The sequence below is a fragment of the Paramisgurnus dabryanus genome, chromosome 8 (genome assembly GCF_030506205.2).
Source record: "Paramisgurnus dabryanus chromosome 8, PD_genome_1.1, whole genome shotgun sequence".
NCBI classification, from domain to species: Eukaryota; Metazoa; Chordata; class Actinopteri; order Cypriniformes; family Cobitidae; genus Paramisgurnus; species Paramisgurnus dabryanus.
In genome coordinates, this window is record NC_133344.1 from 19,158,050 (window position 1) to 19,176,551 (window position 18,502).

Sequence of the window (18,502 nt, forward strand, 5' to 3'; positions counted from 1 at the left end):
AATTATATTGGAAACAGATTTTGATAAACGGTAGAAACTGAATTCTCACAAGTCAAATTGAAAACTATTTATTTAATTAACTTTGAAATCTCAGGATACTATTATGATAAAATCCATAAGGATTAATTAAGATAGGCATCATGTAACAATACAGCACACAGAAGCAGTAGTAAATTCTAAATCAATGCTTTATTAAAGGGATAGTTCACCTTAAAATGAAAATTCTGTCATCATTTACTTATCCTCCTGTTGTTCTAAACCTGTATGAATTTTCTGATGAACACAAAAGAAGATATTTTGAGAAATGATGGTAAACACACATACCCATTGACTTCCATAGTAGGAAAACATTATGATAAATGATGAAGAAAATATTTTGATAAATGATGGTAAGCACACAGTTGACGGTACCCATTAAATTCCATCATATGTTTTATTCTTACTATACTCATTTTAAGGTGAACTATCACTTTAAATAAATTCAACTAAATTTTATTATGTTTAATCCACTCAAATTTGTGAGAAGGAAACACAATAATTTTGTGTTAAACCTACATGAATGCTTTTAGTAGATTTGTAGTTCTCAGCATGCTTTGCTTAAGACTGCATTGGGAGAGTACATTTTGAAATTAAATGCTATTTTATGTGTTTTTAATGTTCATTTATCTTTGAGATCTAAAAGAGTTTCGGTTTCTTCTTGAGGTTTGTGGTTACCATCGTTCAGAAGAGTGGTGTTTGTGTTTAGACTGTTGAAACAATGATGATCATGATGTCTCTTCTTACGTGCTCATCACATTGTGGTGTATAATAATAAACATTTTACGTGAACAGCTTGTGATCGGTCCCCAGGGTAGATATTGCACTATATTGTTATGTATCAGTTTAACTAGTTAACACATGTCATGTAATTTTACATGAAAAATCAGGAAGATCCCACAAGTAGATATCACATATAATTTTTTACATTGCACAGAGAGATGGGCCTAATGTTATGTGACTTAAAAAGCTGCATACATGTTCTGTGCTACTCTTAATTTCACATGGACATCAAGAAACATTACATTTGCATATTAAATCACTTTCGATCTCATAAACATAACTTTTTGAAGTTAAGTTAAATTATTAGAAGCAACAATGTTAACTACTAACTAAATAAGTAATTAAAACCAATCAAAAGGATGAAAGGAAAAAAGGTGGAGTTTCAATCATGTTCCTTTATGAGAGTGTCACTATATATAAGACAAAAACATTGAAACAGGGACACAATTCAATGAAGCAACTAAAATCAAGTCAAGCCAAGAAACATTCAACAACTTATGTAAGTAATAGCATTGAGGTAAATAATAGTAATTTGTACATTTTTAAAGAATGGATTTGGAAATTAGTGTCATGTAAATGTTTTGCTCTTGTATTTATTTTTTTTCAGCTTTGGAAAAAACCTACATGTAAATGCAAATTTACCATGAATTCCATAAATGCCAATTTTTCCCAGAATATCACCATTCCACATCCTGAATACTTTTTCATCACTGGACTTTCAGGTATACCATACAGCCGCTATTATTATATTTTCTTATTTTGCACTTACATTATTGCTGTAATTGGGAACTCTACAGTTCTTCTCATTATAGCACTTGACCGGAGTCTGCACAGCCCAAAGTATATTGGTGTGTTTAATTTGGCTCTGGCCGACATTGGTGCAACTAACGCTCTGATTCCCAACATGATGAGGATGTTTGTTTTTGAATCACAGTACATCTCCTATGATGCTTGTTTAGCCAACATGTTTTTTGTTTTCTTCTTTAGTGGTATGCAGTGTTTAACACTAGTTGCCCTATCATTTGATCGTGTCATTGCAATTTGCTTACCTCTAAGATATCATACCATTGTGAATAATACTGTAATGCTTTTAATGTATTCAGCTCTATGGGCATTTAACACATTTGTGATAGGCACTTTTGTGATTTTGATCACTCGACTTAAATTGTGTAAATCCAATGTGATAAAAAGTTTTTTTTGTGATCATGGACCTGTGTATATGTTAGCATGTAATGACAACAGTATCAATCACCAACTGTCAATAGTTGTCACAGTTTTATACGTTATAGCACCACTGGTCATTGTAGTCCTTTCCTATGTATGCATTTTTCTTTCCTTAAGTAAAATTACATCCTGGAAAGGACGGTTTAAGGCCCTTAAGACCTGTGCTTGCCACATGATGCTTGTAGGAACTTTTTTCCTCCCCATTTCAGGTGCTTACATTGCTGCAATAATGTTTTCTCTCCCTCCTAATGACAGAATAATCAGCACATCTCTTTCATTTGTGATTCCCCCAATGTTAAATCCCATCATTTACGTTTTAAACACAGCTGAAATCAAAGATGTAGTTCGCAAAGTGCTTTACAAAAGATCTGCTTTAATCACAAAATGAATTATCTTACTAACATTTGTTTATTAAGACTTAAAGTAGAGCATTTTGTAGATGCTTTTGTGATAAATGCTATTAGGTGAAACAGTAAATAATGGCTTGATGTGGGAATATTGCTATTATAAGCTTGATTCAAGATATGATCCTAATGTGCGCATGATGATTTAAGTTTAATATCTTATTGCAACTGGGATGACTGTACTGTAGACTGTATATCTGTTATAAACCCTCATTGTTACATACTGTATGGTAATATGTCTCAGTAACAATAAACAGACAGACTGTCAATTGAATGCTTATTATATTTGACTTTTTGCTACAGATAAGTTTCAATTCATTCTGCAGCAGCACAGATTGCAATACAGTGGTATACTGCAGCACAGACCCTGGATCTTGTACTTGAAATTTGATATTTGTTGCTGGAAAAAATTATTACTCTGTCTCCTACTTTGTATTTTCCTTAAAACATGGTCAGATTTGTCTGTAAGCATAGTATGGCATATTTGTACAGTCATACCCCCCAATTGTTATTTTATTTTACTTGTGATAAAATCAATTTTATTGGGGTGGTTTTTCCAGATAGGGCTTATCGTAAATGCATGTTTGAGCTGCCTTCATTTAAAAAACATCTGGCCCTGACATATCTTAGAATATATAATTGCAATAGTTTTGTCTCAATATGCACATCAGTAATGTTTTGTAAGGTATGTTTGTAAAAATTAGGCCTTCTTAAAACTAATATAATCTAACACAACTAAGGCCTAGTCCTGGAATAATCTAAATCCTGTCCGGGAAGCTGCCCAAAAATGGTATGTTACAACATTAGTTTATTGATTTCAATATTGCTTTTTTATTCAATCAAATGTCAAAAACAAAAAGTGGTACTTATTGTGTTTTTTTATGTGTTTTAATTAATGGAATTGCAGCATTCTCATGATTGCTTATAAATAGCACACAGTGTAAAAAGTTGCAATACATCTTATGCAGTAGGCTCTCTGTACAAATCCACATTTCTCCCAAGGAAAACAAATAAAGGAAACTAACTAACTAACTAACATTCATCAAATTCCAATTTTGCATGCGTATGATGATTATATTTTTTAAACCATTGTCGCTTGGGTTTGGGGTTAAGATTTGCATTAAAGTGTCATTTAATATGTTTCTGTTTTTTTTATGATGGTCGCTTGATGTTGGGGTTAGAATTGGGGTTAGGATGTCATTTTATGTAAAAACGTTGTTCTATTCCCAAACCCAAGCGACAATGTTAAAGAAAAGAACCCCCCCCCCCCTAAGAAACCAATATAAATGACACAAAAAGATGTGCCCCAAGTGAAAAGGTGTATTATATACATTATATTACATTATATGCACGCAAAATTGGAATTTGGCCATTTACATTCACTTCATGAGAACTGGTTGGTAGTTGAGTTAAATAAGAAAAGAAATCACAAAATAAAAGCATAACGAGAACGTTTTTACATTTATGAAAAAGAGAAATGATAGTCCTATAACATTACTTTCAAATTAAAATGGAATCACAAAGTGCCCAAATGTGTCCAAATGTGCTTTGTGAGGTCACAGGGACATATGATCAAAACTGTATTATGGTCATCTGCTTTACAGCAGTCAATGTGAGAGAAGACAAGATTTTCCAAGGTGTCAGAGTTGTTTCTGTGTGGTCTCCGATTGATCAACACACGATTTAGCATCTTTCACAGGGGTTGCTTACTAACAGGAGAGGTTAGATAAACATAAAAGTTATTATGTAAATATATAGCGAAGGCTGTGGCTGATCAGGCTCCTATAGAAAGATCATTCCACCAGCAGGGAGTACAGGGTTTCCCGCAGCATATTTCAGTTAAGGCGGCCCGCCTAAGCTTGGAAACCCTACCGCCTTAACTAACTTTTCTGCACAAAAGGCCGCCAAGTTCATCTCGGAGAATAGCGCGTACGCGCATCACACCGCATGCGGGGACGCGCGCCACATGGCCGAAATGAGATAAAAACGTGCTCCGTCATGTCTGGAGGATAGCCAGTTGATAAAACACGTGTCCGTGAGAACTGTAAGTGGACTTATGTTTTGGGGTTATTCAAGCCTGTTATTGTATTAGTCTGTAGTTCTTCTAATTTTAAAGTAAGTTAGCTGGTGATTTTGTTGTTTGAGCAACCTGCTAAGGTTTCACGTGCCTGTTGATGAGATATAATTGTTGAGCGCTCTTGCTCACTTTATTTATGTGCATTATTTACATGCTACAGTTACACTCCTTTAAGGTAATGTAATTAATAGTGGGAAATAATCAGTTTTTACAATTTTTGCGCTATCTATCATCGTTCGCCTGACGTTCTACAACATCTGCTTCAGTTTGTGTTTATTAACCCTTTAGTTTCACTTCATCACACTTCTATTCCCATTAGAGGTATCTGTTAAAAACATTAAAATTCATTAATAATCTAGTATGTGTTCATTTTTTGTCATAGTTTCTTCAAAATTAAGTTTTATTTGAGTGTTTTCAAAATAAATATTTTATTTATTTATTTTATTAAAATATTTTAATTTTCATCATGACGCATACGCCCCGCCCCTTTGATTGCCACGCCCTTTGGCCCCGCCCACCCGCCCAACCCTACCACCTTGACTAACAAATTTTCTGCGGGAAACCCTGGAGTAGTGAAGGAAAATGAGTCGGACCGGTTACAATCCACATTTTATTAAAATGTTTAGTTTTTTGAGCTGCATCAATAAATGGCTGGCCATGATGGCCCATGCTATGATCAATTTATCAATATTATTTATATTACTATTATTCATAATTAAAGTTGCTTAAAATGCTAATGTACAAATAACAATAAATTGTGTTGTAATAAAAAATTATTGGCCATATGTGTTTAACAACTTTTGTAGAAGACAACTGTAATGTCACAAAATCTGGGAAAGCTGCATTTTACTCGCAAACCCATTTTCCTAAAGAAAGACACAAGACCATATATTAGTATACTATATTATACTGGCATAGTCAGTGGAGTAGACTAAAAAATATAGTTATTTTCACCGCAATTGCAACAACGCTGGATACCTGAGGTAATTTTACATTATAGATCTCAGAAAAGAGTTTCTCCAGTGTCATTTGCTATTTCAAATACATGAACACTTTAAATTTGAATGGATTTGATTTGCTGTCAATATTATATAATTTATCCATTGGAAAAAAAAATACTACAGAAGTGATGAAATCCTTATAGTTTTTTGTCATAGTCTTAAATATTTTCAAGAACTATTTTTAACGTTAATAACATTATCATCTGTAGTGTGAACAGCTTTTAACACCTTGTTGTTCTGACGTATGATCGGTTTGTTGCAATTTGCTTACCACTAAAATATGGCATTGTGGGTAATAGTGTAATTTATTTCATTTTCTTATAATACAAATAAAATACATCTGCAATTAGATACATTTCCTCAGAGCAATTTATTAAAAGGTATCATAACATACTGAGTAAACAAGCAACTAACAGTTACATTTACATTGGTGCTCTCCTTACATATACAGGACTCACACTAAATGTGTGTGTTGATGTTGATTAAACCGTTATTAAATTAACAAAAACATATACTGTACAAAACTGTATACTGTACACATTAAACAAAACACATCATGTCAGACACTGGCCAACTGTCTGAGGTGTTTCCTTGTGGAGTGTTTCCATGAGATAAACTCATATAACATATGGATCATGGCCTTCTTGATTTAACGCCTATTTTTGTCCTTTGCAATCGTGCCACTAAGACTTTTCTCACCTCATCTGTTCTTAAACAATAAATAAATGGGTTAATCATTGGTGGCAAGAGGCTATACATCATTATAATGACCAATCGCAAATCAGTACTGAACTTTATGTTAATATTGCTAGACAAATAATTAAAACATCTGGGTAAGAAAAACAGAGCAATAATGATGAGCTGAGGACTGCAGGTGGACAAAGTCTTCAGTCTTCCTTGAGCGCTCGATATACGCAGAACGGATACAATGATAGCACAGTAAGAGAAAACAATAATAGAAAGTGAACCCAGCAGCACTACCATTGCATTTACAAAAGCAGGATAACCATACTCTTCTCTGTCAGCACACGCCAGTGTTGTAATGGAAACATGGTCACAGTAACAATGTACAATAGTGTTTCCAGCACAGTAAGGAAGCGGGTAAGCTCTTATGATTATCATCAGTGGGCCCACCAGACCCAAAATCCAAGAGCCAAAGATCAAAATGAAAACATTTCTGTCCATCATAATGCTGTGATATCGAAGTGGTAAACATATGGCTGCATAGCGATCTATAGCCATAACTGACAACAGACGTGAAGTGACCGAACCAAAATAATGCACAAAAAACATTTGAAGAAAGCAGCCCAAAAATGAAATGGATCCATCTTTAAACCAATACCTGCTGATTATCTTTGGTAATGCAGTGGTGCTGAAGAGTACATCACACACAGCAAGATTTACAATGCAGTAATACACAGGCTTTTGGAGGCTCTTAGATAATACAAATAATGTTATAAATACAGCATTTCCCATCAGTGTACACACATAAACAAAAAACAGGACTGCTGAGACAATGCCATAATATTGAGGCTGAAGTCCTGGAAAGCCAGAAATGACAAAATCTTTTATAAAAGTGATGTTTCCCATTCCACACGATGAACTGGAGTCCTTTTAGCACCAATTTTAGAGTTTTGTATGTACACAATATACAGTTCACAGTATCAACACATTAGATTATTTAACATTTCTGAACATTTTCTAAAAGCACAAACTGATTTTTGATATTGTAATCCACCAATTTTGTTAAGACAGTGATTAGCTGGTTAAGGAATGTAGAGGGTTTATACCTCTTTAAAGAGGAACCTTAAGTGGTTATAGTTAGTTATCACCAGACAACATTGTTTATATGAGAGAAATATCAAAATTGCATGACGTAAAACACCTCAAAGCTCCCAGGATAATCACTGCAGTTCTTTACCTATGATACAAGTAAAAATAATTTACCTACATTACTTCAACAAAATTAAAGAATAAAATATTAATAATAAGTTGATTAAGAAGTGTCTGACAGTTTCCAATAAATATAGGTATATTATTAAAATAATGCAATTTTTTACATTATGACATTAATGGGTGTAAATGTAACATTTCTGAGCTAAGCCTCCAAGAACATAAAAATTTTAAAAAGGGGGTATCTAATGACATTAATGCATTCTGTCTTATTAACACAGTTAAAGAGTTGGATTCCTCATGCTAAACATGGGCAAAGGTTCAAAGAACCATTTGGACGTATGACCAGTGGTTTGGGGTTGGATTTGGCATTTGCTTCAAGATGTAATTTAATCAGTGATGGTAATAACGGCGTTATAAATAAACAGCGTTACTAACGGTGTTATTTTTTTCAGTAACAAGTAATCAAATAAATTACAGTTTCCTCCGTTATAACACCGTTACTGTTACTGACAATAAATGCTGCGCATTACTATAATTAATCTCACTAAAGCGATTTTCACCAGAGTAGGTTCTCTCATCGAGACAGGCAAAGCTTTTCTCTAGTGTGTGTGTGTGTGTGTGTGTGTGTGTGTGTGTGTGTGTGTGTGTGTGTGTGTGTGTGTGTGTGTGTGTGTGTGTGTGTGTGTGTGTGTGTGTGTGTGTGTGTGTGTGTGTGTGTTTTTGGGGCTGAAAGACACATAACTGATGATGATTGGTGTGTGTGTGTTAGAGGGGGTGGGACAACCACATAACCGGTGATGATTGGCTTAATTTCCATCTTTAGCCAACCAGAGGCAGGCAGAGTTCATACACAAACATATGCACAGCCCGAGAAGTTCAGTGCAGTGTTGCCAACTTGGTGACTTTGTCGCTAGGTTTAGCAACTTTTTAAACCCCTTTAGCAACTTTATTTACAAAAAGCGACTGGGACAAATCTAGCTATCTTTTCTGGCGTGGTTGGAGACTGACGTGAGAGCATGTATCGCTCTCTCTCCTCAACGAGCTGCGGGTGCTGCTGCTAGCCACTCACAGGCAGTCCCGGTCCTTGCGCTGCAGTCTGTCTGAGTTCCACACACCCCAAACAACAGAGCAATGGCAAGTACAACAAACTCAAAGGAAGCAGTCGCAAACACAAAGTATAATAAGCACTACTTTTCCATCGTTGAGGTGAAATGCAAGAATGTTTATGTAATTTGCAACTTATGCAGAGTAAGAGAGAGCATCTTCACGTCTGTAATTCTGATCTTATAAAGCACACCACATCATCACATGCTGCCACAAAATTAGTGGTTTCTCTTTAGTGTCTAATTCATTCATTCAACAAATTTTATATTGGGGGCATCCAAGTTATTTTAAATATTTAAACTTTGTTTAAATAACACAATAGTTACTTTGCCTGGTAATTAGTTACTTTAATAATTATGTAACGCAGTTACTTACTCAGTTACTATTTTGTAGAAGTAATTAGTAACTATAACTAATTACTTTTTTTCAGTAACGTTGCCAACACTGCATTTAATATAGAAATTTTGTTTACATCAAGAGGATTCTCCAATCGAGGAATATGTTGATGCGTTTGTGGACCTGTGTAACCAGGTGGACTTCGGAGAAAAGGTACTTACAGTAAGGGGTCTTTCACAGACTTTGTTAATCTAGCGTTGCTCTTGGGGGGTCCTCTCTAACCGTAAGCAGGGTAGAGATGGATGCCGGTTTTAAATATTTTTTGGGGGGGGGCAGTAGGAATTGGGGGTCCGTGGGATACGGAGCCAAATCAACCTTGGATGCCGGAATGCTCTACATTAACTCTGTCCTGTCCAATCCTTTGTACACTTGTTACCGAACCTGTTTACAAGATGGCTGCCGCCAGTCCCGAGTCAGTTCATAAGATGGTTGCTATATTGGTAAGCCCAGTTGAGGCCTGTGCGAACCAGTTAGTCTCAAGCCTGGCAGATACCCCGATGGTGTCGGTTCAGGCGGCCGGCATTCCAAACTGTCTGCTTCAACAGCCGGACCGATCAGGTCAATGGAACCAGCCAGACCAGTCGGGTCAATGGAACCAGCCGGACCAATCAAGTCAACAGAACCAGCCGGACTGATCGGGTCGAACGGGTCTTTGGAGCCTACCGGAAAGATGGAGTCAGCCAGTTTGACCATTTTTTTTTATTTTCTTATTTAGTTCAATGAGTTAACCAAGTCAAGTGATTCTACCAAATTCAGAGAGTCAACCGAGTCAAGTGAGTCACTGATTTGTCCGAATCACCCCGATTCTTCTGAATCACCTGAGCCAAACAACTTATTTGATTCAACGGAATGATACTAATGATCTGTATCTTCTGAACTTTTTGAATCTTCTATGTTTGCCTTGGCTTTGTGGTTTGCTTGGTCTGTTTTTTGCTCTTCTGCTTCACAGGAAGTCTCTCAAACTCATGAACCTGTGTCTCCTGAACTCCCTGTCACAGCTGGAAGGTTTAAACCTGTGTCATCTATACGCTCTATCACGACTTGAAGGTCCAAACCTGAGCCTCATGCACTTTCTGTCACAAGGGAATTTTCAATGCCAAGTGAATCGCCAGAGTCTGGTCTCTTGCTATGCTTGAAGCTTGCCCTGGTCTTCAGCTATGCTCTGGTCTCTGGTCCTTCCTGCAGCACCACCCTGGCTTCCAGCTCAGCTCTGGTCTCTGGCTCTACCTGCAGCACCACCCTGGGCGCTAACTCCGCTCTGGTCTCTGGTTTTGCTTACAGCTTCGCTCTGGTCTCTGGTCCCACCTTCGGCTTCGCCCTGGCCACCTGCTATGCCTGCTCCGCCCTGGCCACCTGCTCTGCCCTGGCTTCCTGCTCTGCCTGCACCGCCCTGGATTCCTGCTACGCCTAGGCTTCCTGCTCTGCTGGCTTCACTCTGCCCTCCACAACACAAACTTTAAAAAGCGCATAAACAATATAACAAAGCATCTTTTTTTCACAAAACAATATACTTTAGATATTATTTGGAAGACTAGTAAGTGTGAATTAAGGATGTTTAAAATCTCTTGCCTGGTGGTCAGGACATGAATGGATCAAATCAGCAGATTTGCAAAGGTTTATTTATCTCCACATATCATAAATAAAAATTAGCAGGGTAACTTTGCAGTATACCACATTATATATTTCCTACTATGTATATATGATTTCCATATTATAGACGCAAGTATTCAACGGCAATAAACGTCTCACATGGCAATAAATATCCTCACAACATTATTATTTATCAAAACTTTATGACAAAAATTAATTTCAAAACTATATTCTTCCAGTTATTTAAAGATAGACACATTATTCCTTATATGATTTGAATATTAGACAAGATTATTAATTAGACAAGATTATTAATATAAATGACAATGAACTCCTCCATATAGCCCGCTAGCATCCACACGGTGGAGGCTGAAGCTAGCATTTTCCGATCTAATGGCGGATTCATCTGATATATGCTTTTCTGACCTATCCTCACCTGAGCGGGAAGCTGTGGAGGAGTTGTTTCCCGGTTTTAGCAGATCCAAGGCGAGGTACAGCGCCCACTTCAGCCTGCCTTCCGACGTCCACAAGCGAGCAACAAACATGCATTCCACGCGATGCAGCTTCACGGACCGTGAACGACATGAAAGCGATCGGGAAGCTGTGGAGGAACCGCTGCCCGGCCTTCGTAGATTCGGCAAGCCAAACATCACCCTGGCCCCAGACGTTCGCAGGCGACCGAGGCATGTCACAACCGAACACCCCACGCGATGCAGCTCCGGGGACCGCGTTCGGGTAAACGAAGACGCCATCGCCCAGCATGAAAGCGGTAAGACTCCGCTTGTTATTGTAACATGTACTACTTGCCACATGTATAGTTTAGCTTCTGCTGTTAGCATAGAGGGGTTTACATGCACTAAGTGTATTGAAGTATTAAGGTTAACTGAGAAGGTTGCAGAACTAGAATCGCGCATCCGAACGCTAGTTGAGGATAGCAAAACCGCTAATGTTACTGTCGCAAATAATCTATCGAGCGAAAAGACTAATGGCTCTGTTCCGACATCAGATGCTAATATAAATATTACAAATACTGTATCGAGCGCGCATAGTGTTTATCAAAATACACATGGCTCGGTTCCGTCATCAGAGTCAAGTCGGCGGTCAAACTGGGTGACTGTTAGGCGGCATAGTCATATAAGGCGTCCTTCTAAGACCCATAACGTAACGACAATTTCTAACAGATTCGATCCCCTAAGGAGTATACCAGCTGAAACACCTTTTAAAAGTGCCCTGGTCATTGGAGATTCTATACTCAGGAACACTAACATTGAGGCACCAAACACCATAGTCGACTGTATACCGGGAGCCAGAACGTCTGACATTAGATCCAAACTTAAAGTGCTGGCTAATGCTAAGCGGAAGTTTTCTAAGATTGTTATTCACGCCGGCACGAATGACACTAGGCTCCGCCAGTCGGAAATCACCAAAGATAATATTAAGGAGATGTGTGAAATTGCAAAAACAATGTCAGACAATGTAATATGCTCTGGTCCCCTCCCCGCCTACCGGGGAGATGAAACACATAGTAGATTAGTGTCTCTCAATGGATGGATGTCAAAGTGGTGCCCTCAGCATAACGTAGGGTTTATAGACAATTGGAAGCATTTCTGGGGAAGACCATTTCTCCTAACCCGAGATGGCCTTCATCCGTCATCGGAAGGAAGTGCTATACTCACTAAAAATCTGATCAATAGTCTTAATTCTGATATAGTATGACTATCCAGGGCCCAGGTCAGGAAACAGACGGATCGGCTTAACCGTCCATCTGTTAGCTGCCGTGATATGTCAAGACCACTTATATCCCAGCACTTCGAGTCAATCTTACCGAAATATCAGCACATTTCAACTGTATCTGTTCCCCGAACAAATAAATACAGGGCACCGCTTGTTACATCTGGTACAAATCTGATTCAAATAAAATTAGAAAACAATACATTAACAGATGAATCTCGAATCTTAAAATTCGGCCTTCTTAACATTAGATCGCTTACCAATAAAGAACCTATTGTCAATGAAATAATTACAGACCAAAACTTAGATGTACTCTGTTTAACAGAAACCTGGCTTAAAGCAGACGACTACATTAGTTTAAATGAATCCACCCCACAAGACTATTATTATAAACACGAACCTCGATTAAAGGGGAGAGGGGGTGGTGTAGCTACAATATACAACACAATGTTTAAAGTAAACCAAAAATCTGAGCTAAAATTTAAATCATTTGAAGTAATGTTGTTAAATATGGAAATAACTGATCGTAACCACAAACAGCTTTCTTTTGCTTTAGCGACAATCTATAGACCACCGGGCCACCATGCAGATTTCCTTAATGAAATAGCAGATTTCCTATCTGAGCTTGTAGTCACTGTAGATAAAGCTCTTATTGTTGGTGATTTTAATGTCCATGTGGACAACCCAAAAGACGCATTAGGACGTGCGTTTATAGATGTTCTAAATTCTCTCAATATTAGACAAAACGTGACAGGGCCAACGCATACTCGTAATCACACATTAGACTTAATTCTGTCACTCGGACTCAATATTAATGACGTCGAAATATCACCTCAGAGTGATGCAGTTTCTGACCATTACCTTGTGTCATACACTGTACTTCTAGATAGGATCACTCAATCTACAACATGCTACCGACTAGCCAGAACAATAATTTCCACCACTAAAGATAGCTTTATTAGCACTCTTCCAGACCTGTCCCAAATGAAACATGTAGCAGATAACTGTGACGATCTAGATATTGAAATAGAAAACCTAAACAATGTCTGTTCTAACACATTAGATGCCGTTGCTCCCATTCGAAAAAAGAGATTCAAAGAAAAACCGCCAGCTCCATGGTATGACCATCACACAGCAGCCCTTAAAAAGGCAGCTAGAAAAATGGAAAGAAATTATAGAAGCACAAAGTTAGAAGTATGGCGCGCAGCATGGAAACAGAGTGTTAAACACTACAGACAGGCTATTAAAACCGCCAGATCTACATATCTTAGCAAGCTTATAAATGAGAATCATAATAACCCTCGTTTCCTCTTTAGCACAGTTGCGAAACTGACTAGAAACAAAGAACAAACAGAAACCAATAGTAAACTTCAACACAATAGTAACGACTTCATGAACTTCTTTTCTAACAAAATTTCGGCTATTAGGGAAAACATCGTAGCTACCCAGGCAGCCACCACTCTACCCATTAGTTCACTTAACACTAGACTACCATACGAACATCTTGATTCATTTAAACCTACTACAATAGATGAGCTCTCTAAACTAGTCACATCATCCAAATCATCGTCCTGTATATTAGACCCCGTTCCCACAAAACTACTTAAAGAAGTATTCCCTGTAGTGTCAACCCCAGTTCTAAATATCTTTAACTCATCGCTAGAAATAGGATACGTTCCAACAGCTTTCAAACTAGCAGTTATTAAACCGCTGATTAAAAAACCACAGCTTGACCAAGGAGAACTTAATAACTTTAGACCAATCTCAAATCTCCCTTTTCTTTCGAAAATATTAGAAAAGGTAGTGGCAAGCCAGTTACGCACATTCTTGACAAATAATAGTACATATGAAAAGTTCCAATCAGGATTCAGGCCCCACCATAGCACAGAGACAGCGTTGCTTAGAGTTACAAATGACCTCCTATTAACATCCGATCGTGGTGAAATCTCAATTCTTATATTACTAGACCTTAGTGCAGCATTTGACACAATAGACCACAGAATCCTACTCAATAGACTAGAAAACTATGTTGGTATCAGTGGTCAGGCGCTAGCCTGGTTTAGGTCATATCTAACCAATCGCTGTCACTTTGTTTATGTAAATGAGGAAGAGTCATATCACTCCCTGGTTAAATACGGTGTACCGCAGGGATCAGTTTTAGGTCCTATCCTGTTCTCGTTATACATGTTACCCCTAGGAGACATTATCAGGAAACATAACATAAGTTTTCACTGCTATGCGGATGATACCCAGCTTTACATCTCCTCGCATCCCAGCGAAACACACACGTTTTCTAAACTAAAAGACTGCATTAGCGATGTTAGTGACTGGATGGCACATAACTTTCTTAAGCTCAACTCCAATAAGACAGAGGTACTTATTATTGAACCAAATCGCTACAAACATAATATGTCAGATTACAAATTGCACATAGATGGCTGTACTGTGGTGCCATCTTCCACGGTTAGGAACTTAGGTGTGATGTTCGACAGCAACTTATCCTTTGATAGTCATATCGCCAACGTCTGCCACACAGCATTCTTCCATCTTAGAAATATCTCAAAAATACGCCATATACTGTCTACATCTGACGCAGAGAAGCTTATTCATGCTTTTATGACCTCTAGAATAGACTATTGTAACTCGCTACTCGGGGGATGCCATTCAAATCAGGTCAACAAGCTTCAGCTAGTTCAAAACGCTTCTGCAAGGGTACTTACTCAATCTAAGAAGTATGACCACATAAGCCCAATTCTGGCATCTTTACACTGGCTACCAGTTAAATATCGCATCCAATTTAAAATATCACTAATCACCTACAAAGCTTTAAATGGCTTAGCACCCTCATATCTTAGAGAATTACTATCAGAATACAATCCATCACGCACACTACGGTCGCAAAATTCTGGCCTATTGATTATCCCTAGACTATCAAAAAAGTGGAAGATCCTTTTCCTACTTAGCCCCTAAGCTCTGGAATGATTTACCAACCGATGTCCGAGAATCAGACACAGTCGATCATTTTAAATCTAGACTTAAAACTTTTCTCTTCAACAAAGCATTCGCATAATTTGTCTAGTAAAGGTTCTTAACTCGCAATAGTTATTTTCATGGAACAAAGCACTCACGGTCATAACACAGACCAACCAAATAAATAAATAAAAACCTTTTCTGCATGAACACTTAAAATGAATTGCATTAAATAGTTTGCCACCGTTTGCCACTGAACCTGCATTAACGACGACAGTGGGGCCTCCAGCCTTAGTCAAACGGTTTGGCACGTATGGTCGGGTTGCGATTTTGGTGCTTTCGTGTGTCTTGTGAATAGTATGCCATACAGACCCGTTTGCCACTGAACCTGCATTAACGACGACAGTGGGGCCTCCAGCCTTAGTCAAACGGGTTGGTATGTATGGTCGGGTTGCGTTTTTCGCGCTTTCGTGTGTCTTGTGAATAGTATGCCATACATACCCGTTTGCCACTGAACCTGCATTAACGACGACAGTGGGGCCTCCAGCCTTAGTCAAACGGGTTGGCACGTATGGTCGGGTTGCGATTTTGGCGCTATCGTAAGTCTTATGAATAGTATGCCATACAGACCCGTTTGCCACTGAACCTGCATTAACGACGACAGTGGGGCCTCCAGCCTTAGTCAAACGGGTTGGTATGTATGGTCGGGTTGCGTTTTTCGCGCTTTCGTGTGTCTTGTGAATAGTATGCCATACATACCCGTTTGCCACTGAACCTGCATTAACGACGACAGTGGGGCCTCCAGCCTTAGTCAAACGGGTTGGTATGTATGGTCGGGTTGCGTTTTTCGCGCATTCGTGTGTCTTGTGAATAGTATGCCATACATACCCGTTTGCCACTGAACCTGCATTAACGACGACAGTGGGGCCTCCAGCCTTAGTCAAACGGGTTGGCACGTATGGTCGGGTTGCGATTTTGGCGCTATCGTAAGTCTTATGAATAGTATGCCATACAGACCCGTTTGCCACTGAACCTGCATTAACGACGACAGTGGGGCCTCCAGCCTTAGTCAAACGGGTTGGTATGTATGGTCGGGTTGCGTTTTTCGCGCTTTCGTGTGTCTTGTGAATAGTATGCCATACAGACCCGTTTGCCACTGAACCTGCATTAACGACGACAGTGGGGCCTCAAGCCTTAGTCAAACGGGTTGGTATGTATGGTCGGGTTGCGATTTTGGCGCTATCGTAAGTCTTATGAATAGTATGCCATACATACCCGTTTGCCACTGAACCTGCATTAACGACGACAGTGGGGCTTCCGGCCTTAGTCAAACGGGTTAGCACGTATGGTCGGGTTGCGATGTTTTTGGCGTTTTCTCCTGGTCCTGTAAATGGTATACAATATAGACCCGTTTGCCACTGAACCTGCATTAACGACGACAGTGGGGCTTTAGGCCTTAGTCAAACGGGTCGTCAGGTTTCATTTTCTCTTAAAGATCGGAAGGTGACCCTTATTTACCATATATACCCTCGCATTGGGCCCCCAAATTGCTAAATCCTCAACTGTGGATAACATAATTATGCCGCAATATTTAGTCTGTCTGGAACTAAGCTGAGTTAAACCACATCACTGTGTGACACTTCAATACATATGAACGGCCGCTACGCTAATACGATTTTGTTTTTCTCTCCCTGTCTCGTCCTCGACCCGAGGACGAGACAAACAGACCCAGTCCCGGTAGATGTGAAAGTCGGCACACCTCTGATCTACTGGCTGTCCTTCAACGTTATGCCCAGCTGATACCTGACCAACGATCACCGGCAGAACCGCTTAATCTCCGCTAAATCTCCATTTCCGTTCTCCCAAGGGTTTTTCCCTCCTAGGACTTATTTTTCCTCGGATAAAAGCCCGGGGTTTTTTTTTCTCCTAGGGGGTTTTTCACCCCGGGGAGGCAGCCTTTTTGGGCTTTACCTAGCTTCCTCTTCTATACGTTGCTTTAGTAATACGTGCAATTATAATATTGAGTCATAGCCGCAGCAAATTTAACTGCTCATGCTATCATGTATTCTGTTGTGCTATCTGTCGTTTTCTGTGCTTTTCACTGCTTCTATTTATGTAAAGCTGCTTTGAAACAATTGACTTTTGTGAAAAGCGCTATATAAATAAAATTGAATTGAATTGAATTGAACGTCTCATGGCATAATGAAATGAATAAACAGAGAAGGAAGCAGGATTGAATGTAAATTGTACTATTATTATTCGGAAAAACAGCAATATTACTGAAATTAATAGGTAAATGCGCCAAATGCGATTTTAACTGCACTAACAAGTCTAAATAAGCAGTGGAAAAAACATTATTATCTCTCAAAACTTTATATGACAAAAATTATATTTAAAGGAAATATTCTTACAGTTATTCAATAATACACAGATTATTAAATTTTTTGGCGTGAACGCTGGGAATACACAGCAATCCCTGGGGGGCGTGGCCACTCGCAATGCAACTGTGTCCTTCTGGCGCTGCCACCTGGCTGGATATCCATTTCTCCCACTCACAAACTGTCAATACCAGCCTTACTGGCTACCTGCCTTTGCCCAGCATGCTGTGGCATTACTGCTGTGTCCATCAAAATAAGGCACTGAATCATCTGCACAAGGGTGGTAACGGCCCAACAGTGTAATGGCTGAACACTACGAGTGACAAAGGTAGGAGCAGTCTGGGTTGTGCAATGTCCATTATGGTGGTCCAACAAGGCCAAAATCAGCTGGGTCCAAATTATTTGTGTCCATTATGGTGGTCCGACAAGGCCAAAAATGTGTCTGGTTGATATGCAGACAACTTTACGTAAACTCCTCCTGTCACAGACCAGCCTCTTAAGTGACACGGTTGAGGGCTGGCAGCAGTTCTCAACTGCCCTAAAAGTTGACGGAGGCCTCCCCTTAGTTAATTTGTCGCCAAGGGTGTCCCCCTCATCCGCCCCTGCCCAAGCTGCACTGAGGTTGGATGTAAAGGCACCCAGTCCTCTAGTCCTATGCTAAGCCAGGCAGAAAACATAAGCAAGCGGCTTTGTAATGGGTGACCTTAAGATTGTGGAGGTCGTTTGCACCACTCCTTCCCCTGGTGGTGGGCTGGGGAAAAAATCTTCATTCCATTATGTTCTGCTGCTGGCTTTCGGCCGCATTTCCCCTATTTTCTTGAAGAACAGTTTTCCTTCTTCTCCAGGTCACCAGAGAACCTTGGGTGCTATGTGCAGTGCAGAGCTGACCTGTATCTTTACTATCCATCAGTC

General features: G+C 39.1%; 2 protein-coding genes across 2 annotated transcripts; one reads left to right on the plus strand and one right to left on the minus strand.

Annotated features, from left to right (window-relative positions):
* The first annotated feature begins 1,285 nt into the window (after positions 1-1,285).
* On the plus strand, positions 1,286-2,614 carry LOC135770394 (olfactory receptor 1M1-like). The gene is made up of 2 exons (XM_065280092.2): positions 1,286-1,318; positions 1,427-2,614. Exon 2 carries the CDS (start codon positions 1,463-1,465, stop codon positions 2,429-2,431), a length of 969 nt encoding a protein of 322 aa, XP_065136164.1. The 5' UTR covers positions 1,286-1,318; positions 1,427-1,462; the 3' UTR covers positions 2,432-2,614.
* Positions 2,615-6,158: 3,544 nt separating this feature from the next.
* Positions 6,159-7,115, minus strand: LOC135770395 (olfactory receptor 4B13-like). Its single transcript, XM_065280093.1, has one exon. The coding sequence runs from the start codon at positions 7,113-7,115 to the stop codon at positions 6,159-6,161; it is 957 nt and encodes a 318-aa protein (XP_065136165.1).
* Positions 7,116-18,502: the final 11,387 nt, after the last annotated feature.